General features: G+C 47.7%; 1 protein-coding gene across 1 annotated transcript in view; it reads right to left on the bottom strand.

Annotated features, from left to right (window-relative positions):
* LOC132216800 (sialoadhesin-like) overlaps positions 1-12,351 on the bottom strand; it is a 162,922-nt gene that overhangs the window by 133,185 nt on the left and 17,386 nt on the right. Inside the window, 1 exon segment of the mRNA XM_059666370.1 lies at positions 1-360. Within this exon segment, the coding sequence (XP_059522353.1) occupies positions 1-360 (360 nt within the window).

Here is a 12,351-nt window from a genome sequence, read left to right as displayed (position 1 = left end):
GGTATACACGGAGCTGTCCAGTTACTAGTTTGCTCTGAAAATCTTTCCCTATGGTTTGTAGGGTGTAGTATCCTGTGTCCTTCAGGGTGACATTCTGGAACAGGAGGGATCCATTGGGGTATATTGTCTCTTCACCACTGTGTGCAGGCCCGGGGTTAGTTGTTTGAGTGTCTATTACATATGATATGATTAGACGGCTGCTGTCCACTGTTTCCCCTTTGTACCAGGCATAGCCTCCAAGATTCCCAGGCAGGTTGTGGACACGGAGAAGCACATCCTTCCCCTCGGCAGCACTGGGCGGCACTGATTCAATAGTGAGCTGGGCAGTGGTGGGCAGGCTCCAGAAGGTTACGAGTGAGGCTAGGAGGGAAGAGAGAAATTGATCAATATTTGGAGCTCTGTATTGGGAAGGAGAGATGAGGCTTTCGGTCTTCAGCTGGTCTCTTCATCTTTCAGCCTTGGTCAGTGTGTGTGTGTGTGTGTGTGTGTGTGTGTGTATGTGTGTGTCTTCTGTGGTCAAGTTCAGCATCATGGCCACCAATACTTCAGCACCTCTGACCTTATTTCCTCCGTTTTTTCTTTTTTCCTTTTCTTAATAATTGTAAAGAATATTTGTGAATTTATTTGAGCCAAACTGTCAACATATGCCGGGAAGCAGAATGTCAATGAATTGAGATGATGCTCTGGAGAACGGCGGGTTACATCTCTATTTATACATTGCTATCAAAGGAGGGGACGTAGGTGGGTTACATGAAATCCATTGGTGATAGACTAGAGAGGCGGGAGAAAGCAAAGCGGGGAAATCTCTGGGGTTGGATAAAAAGAAAAATGATGGACACCTACTTAGGTGGGTGCAGAAATAATGAAGGAATTTGCAGTATCTGTCTGTGTCCCAGCACATTTCGTTGTGTCCCAAGGGGTCCAGAAAAAGGGCAGTTACAAATTACCCAGACATTTCAAGGGTATGTTATTATAGTTGCAAAAAGATAAATAGGCTCAGTTAAGGTAAAGTTGACCTTGTCAGTGAAGATACCAGCCAAGGACGTAACTGCCCACCCCAACTTCTTTTAGTTAAAGTTTAATTTCAGACCATCCTTTAGGTTACTTTAGGTCTCGGAGATTGCAAGATTGCCATGCAGGCCTCCCCTGAGCTTGTCAGGTTAGCGTATGGCCCCTTTCGCCCACAAATCCCCCTTTTGATCATAAATCAATCTAAAGGATGCATTGATGACCAACCTTTTGGTTGGACAATGGAGTCCCACGGTGCTAGGAAGGCTTATTCGAGGATGTCTCAGTGTCAGCATGTCTTGCTGAACAGGTGGACCACTGGGGATGGGGCAAGACCATAACCTTAGATGGAATTTAAGATTAAATTATTAGCATTCAAAAGGGCAGGTAAATGGGAGGCATTCAGATCCTATATGTCCTTGTTATAAAGTATTCTGAATCATGTCTCATTTTGAGCCACCATTACCCGAGACTTTTTGCTGTTTGTCAAGTTTTGATTTTCTGCATCTAATATAACATTTACATACCAGGAACAAAAGTAACAATAATAAACCAGTAACATTGATTAGGAAGAGAAAATGTCTAATACTAGACAAGGAAAAGTCTGAGGGGAACAAGCATCCCAGCCAACCTAAAACTCTTTACACGTATTATCATACTTTTTTTTTTTAAAGCTAATTATATGTTTTCCTCCTTTATCCACTGTCATTTGTACCTTATGAGATGTTTGGCCAGATGAATTAAGACTCTCTACTATTTCATTATCTAGAAGCTCTAATTTTTCTTCTGGCCAATTAGTTTCCATAGTATTTCCTCTGTTGTGAATACTGTTACCCAGGTGTCTGCCCTCAGACCCCTGCTGACACTCAGGAGTGTCCTTGGGAGACCCCCTCCCAGACCACCTCCTCTACAGACCTCTGTCTTCACTTTCTGGCCTGTTCCTGGGCTGTTCCCTGCATGGCATTGTGGGGACCTGACATCACATCTAGATCTTCCATTGTCTGTCTCCTCCTCATAGCACATGAGCTTCATGGGGGCAGGGGCTTGTCTGATCTTGTTGCACTCTAGTGCCTGCAACAGACTGCAAGTACCAGTGCATGGATGAGTGAGTGTTGCAGGGTTCTGCACTTCCTGGGATGTAACTTCCAATTTCTGAGCTTGATGGTAAGAACAATGTTTAGTGCCCCTGGTTACATTTCCTATCTCCTCACATAAATTGTTATTGTCAAAAGTTTTCAGCATTCAGCTCTCAGTGATGAGTAAGTTGGGAAATGAGCAGCTATTGAGGTTTTCCTGCCCCTCACCACTTCCACATCATTTTCCTGCTGCCGAGTCCCCTCCCCCATCCTACTCTGCTCTCTTGTCTTCTCCCCTCAAATCCAAACAGAAGCCTGCCCCCTCCCCCTTGTTTTCTCTGAGAGCCTGTGCTCCCCAGGAGTCCTCAGCTAGCCTGTGCCTCTCCTCCTCCCATCCACCACCAGGTAGTTGTCCCCTCTCACCAGCCAGCAGGAGCCCCTGCCTGGGGACAAGTCCTCTGTGGGTAGGCGCTGAGGAGGACTCCATGGTGTCCGCTGCCTGCTCTGTCCCTCCCTCTGTGGGAAGAGCTTGGATTCCAGAAATGCTCACAAGCACCACTGTCCTGAGGGGTGGGATGTGCTGTTCCTCCTCCCTGTGCACTGAGCCTCCTCCTGGGCCAAGATCACTTCCCTGGTCACATGGGCCAGGGGCAGGGTGTGTACCCAGGTTCCTCCTTGCCCTCCCCTTATTCCTGCCTCCCTTTTCTTTAATCTACATTTACATTCCCTGTAACTGCTGAGGCTTCTACCTTCTTCTGCAGTGACTCCTTTCCCTGTACACACACACACACACACACACACATACACACACACACACACACACTCACACACACCTTGCTTGTGCAGTAGGCATTTAGGCCTGAGCAGAGAAGGACAATAGGCCCATAGGGAAGGTCACCAGAATGGAAAGCCCTGGGTACCTAGCAATGTGCAAAACTGGACTGGGGTCTTGTCCCCTGGGGAGCCTTTCCTCCCCGAGCATATCCTGGTTTTGCAGTTTAGACCTTCTGACCTTTCATATCACTGGTCACGTGGTTCAGACCCTCCCCTGACCTTTGCTCCCCTGGCATGTTCTTAGTCATGTTGGTTAGATGCCCTTAGAGGGGAAATGAACAAGTGGACCAAAAAATAGCCCTTCAGCATGAAGCCCCCAGGACAATGAGGTTCTGACTGGCATCAAATACATCTAGGCCTCAGTTGTGTTTCAGCCCCAGGCCCAGGCAAGCAGCAAAATCAGATGAGTCAGGACAGTTGATATCAGGATCTACTGCATTGACTGATGACCTTCAACACTAAAGGACACACCTGGAAAGCTGATGAATATTTTATTGAGATCCTCCTCTGAGACCTCCAGACAACTACCCTCAAGAAGAAGGACCCAGTGTGGCTCTTTCTCTCTGGAACACATCGTGGCTGTCCTCACTCCTTCTTTCCTCAAGGCTCTTATCTTTGTTTTCTTTCTCCTAAGCTCCAAGGGTCCTTCTTTTTCCTCTGTAACTAGTTTCCTGAGCTCATTTCTTCTACAGCTCACTTCTACCTCTGTGACTTTCTGTGCTGGAAGCCGGTCCATCCTTGCTGCTTGACACAGTCGCTGCAGGAAAGAAACATCTGCACAGCATATGTTTCAAGGGACCTGGCGTATATAGCATACTCTTCTTAATATGTTTGCTCCCCTTAGCGCTATGTGTTTTAACCAAGGTCACCTCTCCAGGAAAGGTTGTTTCCCCAGGTAGGGATTTTTCCCTGAAGTTAGGGAGGGGATAAAACCCCTTAACTAAGTGCCAGGCAGGTAGTTAATCACTTTAACTACAAACAATCATGCTTAAGCTACATAATCTTTACTCCCTGGAATGGAGATAAGAAACGCCCTAACCTTTGCAATAGAAATTGACAGGATTAAAATCAACTAGTATAAATACAGATGTAACAAGACAATAAACAGCAGAACTTGGCTGGAGATCCTGAACAGAACTTGACTGGAGATCCTGGCTAGGCTGCTGATCAACTGAACGCTGTCTCTGTGTCATTCCTTCTTCGCCGACTCTGTCCACACCTTTGGGAACCCCTGGTCCTGCTGGGGTTGGACCCCAGCATTTCTGAATAAACTCTCTCTTATAATTTGAGTTCTTGACTCTGAATCTTCTCTTAGCTGAACTCAAGTACCAAGGTTGCTGAACTGAGAACACATCTAACTCTGCAGATTAACCCCTGGTTCCATGCCACCGCTCACAATTGGACAAACAGAAGCTTGGGGTGTATGTATCCAGGGCGTCTCCCAGAACTCTGTGTGGAGTGCACAGTAGCCTTCCCACCACCTTCTCTCATTCCCATTTGGCTCTTATCTTCAGAGCAGAAGCCTGGGGTGACATCAGGAATTCTTGTCACAGGGATGCCACCTCGTTGTGTATGGTATCATCTATGGAACTTTCTAAAGATTCAATGCCCAGGGGACATCTTAGAAATGCTGCTTCGGAAGCTGCCCAGCTGTAGTGGATCCCCAGCCAGAATGAGACCACATGATGTGGGGACTGACTCCCCTGCCCATCTTCTGTGCATTGGGAGGGTCTGCAGGTCCTGCTGAAAATGCAGATTCTGACTCATGTGGATGAAATGGGCCACATGATAACCTGACAAGCTCAGGGAAGGCCTGCATGGCGGTTTTGCAAACTCAGAGACCTAAAGTAATCACAAAGGATGGTCTGAAATTAAACTTTAAATAAAAGCAGTTCTGGTGGGTAGTTACATCCTAGGGTGGTATCTTCACTGACAAAGTCAACCGTTACCTTAACTGAGCCTATCTGTCTTTTTGCATCTATGATGACATATCCTTGAAATGTCAGAGTAACTTGTAACTTCCCTTTTCCTGGACACCCTGGGGCACAACCTAATGTGCCTGGGCACCAGGAAAGACACCACAAATTCCTTCATTGTTATTGTTATCATGTTAGTTGTTGACTATTAACTATTAACTATCATGCACCCATCTAAGTATGTGTCTATTGTTTTACTTTTTATCCAATTCCAGAGGTTTCCCCACTTTGCTTTCTCCTGCCTCTCTAATCTTTCACCAATGGATTTCATGTAACCCACCTACGTCCCCTCCTGTGTTTGCAACGTATAAAAATAGGTGAAAAAACTGCCATTCTCTGGAGCACTATCCCAACTGGTTGAGATACTGCTTCCTGGAAATGGTTGACATTTTAGCTTAAATAAGCCCACACAAATTCTTTAGAGGTTCGAATGTTTTTATGTTAACACTACTTGGCGTATTCTTGGCAGGATTCCAAAGAAGCTCACCCAGGACCTTCCAGCAGACCCAGACACGGTGCTAGGATCCAGCAAAGGCCCCATTGAACCTGCTGGTTCCCCGCCCGTTGGGTGAATGTGGGTGAGTTTCTCTTGGACCTTCTTTTGCTTTTGGTAGAGGGTTCTACTTTTTTTGAGCTGTGTCTTAAAATCCTTGAGCCAGAATTAAAGTTAAGGGTTGACAGAACCCAGGTTAAGGGTTGACAGAACTCAGGCTAAGGCGGGACTGGAGGGAAAATAATGGATGGCTGGTTTTGATTTTGGCTTTTTAATTGAAATTGCTTCCTGAGAGACTTAGCAAAAAGCCTTGGCTGTATAAATGAGCTGAACTCATCAGCTCATAAGATATAGTGGCACATCCTCCCTGCAGTCCAATTCTTGGTTATTCGTAGGTGACTAAGAATCTTTGTGGAGGTGTCAAGTGCAGGAGCCCCAAAGGGAAGGCCCAACTCAACTGTAAATAACTAACTGGCTTATCTAGGGGGCCACCGTAAGGCTTGGTCTTCCCGGGCCCGAACCCTTCCTGTTGTTTTACACAGCCGGGAGAGAACCAGAGGCCACATTTGACCCACTACATAACATATCCTGGAAATTTGCTCAGACTACAGATATCCAAAAATAAAAAAAATTAACACCGGAAATTGTGCCTCCAAGGCCAGAAGCTCCCAAACCTCAGCCCTCATTTAACACTCCTGATAGGAAACTTTTACTTGCATGTGCTTTACAGAAATGGGAAGATTTAACTAGAAAATATCAACTTAGAAATGGTCAAAATGCAGTTGTTTTTGGGTACCTACATTAATATTTTGCATGCAGAAATTAGAAAAAATGCGGGCTCTGAAATGAAACTGAATGACTATATGGGAAGCGTATCTTGATTTGGAAATTAGAAGCTTCTAAGGAGAAGCACAGAAAATATAATTCTTCCAATAGAAGGAAGGAAATCAATAAGAAATTTTAGAGACTGTCTCAGAACTGTTCTGAAGTTAATAAATGCCTACACCCCATTTCCCCCCTTTCTTTCTGACATTCCTTGTCTGGACTTGCCCTTTCCTCTCCCTTCTTTCTTCTTGTTCCGTCTCCTCTATTACTAGTGACTTGAAGGAAAATGAGAATAGGAATTCCAACAGCTCCCTTTGGCAAAAGCTGGTCTCAGCTAGAGAGGAACCAGCAATTGTTCCCGACTTTATGTGGGACAGTGATGGATTCACAGAAATTTAACTGTTAGAACAATCCTGTCTATTCTGACCTATTCCAACTAATACAGCCACTGGTTTCTGAGAGCAAGGCAACAGAATTACTAAATAAGGTCTGCTGTGCAACCGGAGAGGAGTCTTTTGCAATAAAAAGCGAGGTCACCATGAGAAAGACTGTTTAACAAGGAAATCTGAAATGTGATGTACAAAGAGGAAACAGAAGCAAACATAGGGCGGCTCCAGGACTATGAGAGGGTATTTCCCCCTTCTCTTTACTAAAAAATTGAAATTATCATAAAAGGGGATGTTACTAAGGTCCTTGGAGATACTGGGGTTTCTTTATCTGTTCTTTACCCTACGATCTAAGTTTTCCTCTCCCCCAGAGTAAAGGTTCGGTACAAATGGTAGGGGTGTCTAAGCAACCAATGGCTGTTTTAAAATCAGAACCTGTCCCCTTTCAATTAGGGCATGTTAAGGGGCAACATATTTTACTGGTCAATTCAGTCCCAATTCACCTGATAGAGATTTTAAAATTAGTGATGCCCACATGACCCCCTCCCCCCACTCCATCCCCACCCCAGTCCAGAAAGCTAATATGTATTTAGAACTAAATGAAACAGATTCTGAAACAAAAAGGGGAAATGATTTTAAGGGAACCCCCAAGAGGAAACTAATCTTGAGACTGACCGAATGTTTGTTAACCATCTCTTCATTATTAACTTCCATGAGAGACAGAGAATGCTTAACAGGAGACCTGCCCTACTCAGAATGGCCCAAACAGCCCAGAGACTTGCAGAGATGCCTAACCTCGGCTTGCTCCACATGCCTCTGTAGATGGGGAACCAGGCCACAGTGCCTTGAGAGTCCCCTTTTCTATTGGGGTACAAATGCTTCAACTGGGAGAAATTTGACTCGGGTTCCCTCAAGAAAAAAAAAAGGCTAATCTTTTGCAACATAGCCTGGCCCCACTATAAAGTGGACAATGAAGAGGTTTGGCCAGTTAATGGCACCATTAAGTTTAATGCTACCCTGCCTGCAGCTAGACCTGTTTTCACATTCCCAGGGAAGTGAATGGAGAATGAGGCCTACTTAGATCAATGTATCTTTTCCATACCTGTAAGCTGTTATGAGTCAGCTATATGCTACCTGTACACTAGATCTCTCTGTAATTGCTACAGAACCTCAGAGAAAAATATACTCAAATAAAAAGAAACATTTCAAAATGGATGAATTAGTTCATTCTTTTGCCAAAATTTGCCTATCCTTGAGGGATTAAAGTGCTGTCCTTGTTTTACTATGCAGTGTTTTCAGGGTCAGAGGTGTGGCTCCAGAAGATTAAAGCCCACTACATCATTTTACATTCCCCTATTCAGCACAAAATGCTATAATTGGCTTTCCAAATCATAAGTCCCAGGACCTTGGAGATGCAATTATCAGGAACTCTGGTGTGGGCCATTTTAAAAATTCAAATCTCTACAAGCTAGAATTACAACTGAAATACAGAAAGGCTTCCTGAATAATCAATAGAAAACTCATGGGAGAGAGCCCTGATACCCGAGGATGGACGATGGAGACCGCATAGAGACTAGTAGTAGTGGTTGAGCCTTGAAAGGGCTGGCAGGGCAACCACAGACAGCAACTGAAATACTGGAGAGATATCTCAGCTGTGTGTATATATAGGGGGTGCCATTATGAACTCTGGGATCTAATCCTGATGCTGGGATCCCCAGCAGAGAGCACGAAATCTGAGGGTACCCACATAACATCTAGCTGTAGAAAGCAGAGGAGTGCTGTCTGCCAGGGAGTGGCAGCTGAAAGTTTGGGCACCTTTTTGAAGGGCCAATGTACAAAAATTCCCTGTGGAGCCACCCACTTTGTGCTCTGGCAGAGGGAGGGTGAAGTGGACTGGAGCTGTGAGAGCAGAACCCAGGACTGGGAGCTTGGGGGGATAGAGCTCAGAAGGGAGACTACCCAAGTTTCCTGGGCTAAGTCATTCCATCACATAGTGGAGGACATCTTTCCCACATAGACATTTGTCTTGCCTGGGGGGAAGACAGTCAACACACCATATTGGAAAACACCTTCACCTGAGGCTATTTAAGAGATTAAAAGTAATAATTAGCCTCCAGGCAGAAGCAACTGTCCCACCCTGTTGAGAAAAACTCTCCTTACACCTGAGGATGATTGCCTGGGGGCAATTCAAGTCAGAATCCTATTACTCTGTAGACAGAGGCAGTCTCTTGAGGCTTTGAGTCTTTGACTGATTCAATTAGTCAGAAACAGCCTTTAACACTGTCCTGCACTAGAGATTGAGAGGTGCAGAGGATCTAACTAATACATAGTCACAAACTCAAACAGACAACCAAATTGTGGAGACCAAGAAACAACCCCCAAATAAAAGAACTAGTGAGTTTTCCAGAAGAAGAGATAAATGAAGCAGAGATAAGAAATTTATCTGAAACAGAGTTCAGAGTAGTGATGGTAAAAATGCTCAACAGTATGAAAAAAAAATATAGTAACTATGAATAAAGAATAGTCTGAGATAAAGTATGATACAACACAAATAAAGAACACATTGGAAGGAATACACAGCAGATTAGGGGAAGCTGAGGATCAAATCAGTGAATGAGAAGACATGGCGGGTGACAAAGTACAAGGCTGTGGGTGAGCCCGTGTGGCGAGCCGGGCCTTGGGGGAGAGTCTGCAGTGGTGCTGGAGGAAGGGCTGGGAGCTCGCCCTTCCTCACCCACTTCTATCCTCCTCTGTCCCAGAAATAAGAATGTCTAAGCCCCTGGAGGCTGAGAAGCAAGGTCTGGACTCCCTGTCAGAGCCCACAGGTGTGTGGAAATCAGAGGGTGGGCAGCGCGGGTGGTGGGAGCTGGATGGTGGGAGCTTTGGGGCAGTTGGTGACCCCTCTCCCTCCCCCTCATTGCAGACACTGAAAGAAACGGACCTGACACTAATCACCAGGTCAGGGGGCATGGATGAGCCGGGGTGGGGAGGTGAGAAGGGAGCAGAAGGAGGCTCTGGGGGCGGGGGGGGGACAGGTGTCAGAAGCTGTTTCATCTCACTGGTCCCATCCCCACCCCAACTTTCTCTTCACAGAACCCCAAGAATAAGACCTCCCCATTCTCTGTGTCCCCAACTGGCCCTGGCACCAAGGTAAGCACCTGTCAGAGCAGCCAGGGGAAGGGGAGGGCGGTGCTCGGTGATGGGTGGCCGTTGCTTTTGGAAGTGTCCCTCAGGCCTGTCATGGGCCCAGGGCCGAAGGGGGCACCTAGCCCTGGTACCTTGGTGACAAAGCTCCTCCCATGCCTTCTCATCCTGGGGCTTCCGCCTTATGCCTGTGACTTACCCGGGCTCCTTCCCCTTCCCTGGGGGGTGGGCATGGCCAGGGAAATCCCCCCCAGAGCCCCAGGGTGATGAACAACAGGAAGCCGAGGGCCCGCCCCCATCCCAACTTCCCTGACCGAATCAGGGCCTGCCTCACCCTGCCCTCTGCCCCCAACACACACTCAGGGGGTGTAGGGTGGAGGAAATCAGGGGGAGGCAGACCCAGTGAGGATGGCTGGGGGACCGATCAGATGCTGTAGGAGAGGACAGTGGGGAGGCGGGAAATGGCCAAACAGAGCAAATCCCAAATCCAGATGGGGCCCTTCTGGGGTGTCTGGGGCCCAGGTCTCTATCGTCCAGCCGGGTGGGGCAATCGGCAGGTCCAGAGGCCTGAAGGCAGCACAGCGGGCAGGGGTGTGGGCAGGACTGCAGGTGATAGAAGGATGGTGAGGGGCTGGGGGCTGCTCTGTGACTGTGGGAAAATCACTTCCCCTCTCTGGGCTTCTCAGTTTCCTCTTCTCTAATGGGGATGAAGAGGTGGACAGTCAGATTAGCTGACGTCCCTCCACAGCTGGCATGCCCTGAGGAGGCTCGATGGGCAGTGTCTTGTCCTGAGTGAGTTGGACAGGGCCCAGGGGAGAAGGTGTCCAGCTGGACCTAAGATGGCAGTCAGACATCCCTCTGGCAACCTGGGAGCCCTTGGGAGATGTATGACTGACGGCTTAGGCCTGCTCTCCATGGGGAGTGGGATTAAGCCGCAGTCTGACAGCCTTAGAGCTGCCGAGGTGTCGGGAAAGGCTCCAGCCACTGCTGCTATGCTCATAGCTGTCAGTCTGACTTGTGGCTGAGCAGAGCTCCCTCTGTGGGAGTGCACTGACCACCAGGGGGCTGCTCCTGTATTGAGCATCTGCCCCCTGGTGGTCAGTGTGTGTCATAGTGACCAGTCATTCCTGGTTGTTCCACTATTAGGGTCAATTTGCATATTACCATTTTATTATATGGATACCCACAGATGCTTTCCTGCATCTAAGGGCCTAAGCCTGAGGCGTGCCCTCAGTTTACAGGGGAGTTGGCCAACTTTGGGAGGTGTTGGAGCCATCCTAGCACCTGATGGAGACTTTCTTAAGAGAGCCGGGAAGAATGAAAGCTCTGAAGGAGGACTAGTGTTCTCGCCATAGCTACCAATGCTGTGTGGTTTTTAAAACTTTTTAATTGAAATATGACACACATGATCCTCAGTGTACATACAACTGGCTTTTCACCAAAGCAAGACGCAAACATGACCAGACTTCCAGGAGCGCCCTCCTTCCCGCCAAGGATTCAGCCACGGCCCGGCTTTTCATACTCACTGTTGTTTCATGCTGCACCCTGTACCGCTAAAACTTTCTGACATTTGTACTTGGGGGCACACCATTCACCCTCTATTATTTGGCTGCCCGCCTACCTGGAGGAGGGTCTCTCTCTGTCTGTCAGTCACAGTGTGCATTCCAGATGCCATGCCTCTGCCAAGCTGCTGTGTCCCTTTCCTACGGACCTTTTTCTCCTGGGACACTGGGCAGCAATGTGTGATTCATCAAGCCGTGCCTCCTCCCATCCCCATGTGTCCTTTACCAGCAGACCCTCCCCCACCTCCCACCCCAGGCGAGCCCACCGTCGTCTGGGTGTTTGTGTAGGAGAGGAAGGAGGCCAGGGCTGCTTTATGCTGGTTGCCCTAGGCGTTTTTTTTTTTTGTTAATTCTCAGCTGTGGACACATTTTCCATTGATTTTTAGAGAGAGTGGAGGGGTGGGTGGGAGAGAGAGAGATATCAATGTGAGAGAGACACATCAATTGATTGCCTCCCTCAGGCACCCCAACTAGGGCCGGGGATCGAACCTGCAACCCAGGTACCTGCCCTTGACTGGGAATCAAACCCGAGACCCTTCGGTGAGCAGGCCAATGCTCTAACCACTGAGTGACAGGCCAGGGCTGCCCTATGTTTTTGGTGCAAGATGCCTCCACATCCTACAAAGAAATGAGGAGGAGGTGAGGGGCCCTGGGAGTGCAGGCTGCCAGCTGGCAGGGCCTGGGCCACCTCGGGCTGCAGGTGTATTTTCTTTGTCGAGCAGTGTTCTTGCTTTAGATTTTTATTATTTTTAAAAGTATATATTTTAATACATTTTAGAGAGGAAGGGAGAGGGAGAGAGAGATACCTACTAGGTATCAAGCCTGCAACCTGGGCATGTGCCCTTTACCAGAATCAAACCCGGGATCCTTCAGTCCATAGTCTGACACTCTATCCACTGAGCCACACCGGCTAGGGCTGTGCTTTAGATTTTAAAATCTGTCACTGGCAGGAGCAGAGTAGGAGGTGGGCAAACCTGCTCTGTGGATGGTTGGGCGGGCAGTCCCTTCAGCCCACCCATCATTCTCTGCCCACATCACCCGTTTGTG

Source organism: Myotis daubentonii, chromosome 15, assembly GCF_963259705.1.
Source record: "Myotis daubentonii chromosome 15, mMyoDau2.1, whole genome shotgun sequence".
NCBI lineage: Eukaryota > Metazoa > Chordata > Mammalia > Chiroptera > Vespertilionidae > Myotis > Myotis daubentonii.
The sequence above is the reverse complement of the archived record's forward strand: the minus strand, read 5'-3'. Positions and strand labels throughout refer to the sequence as shown.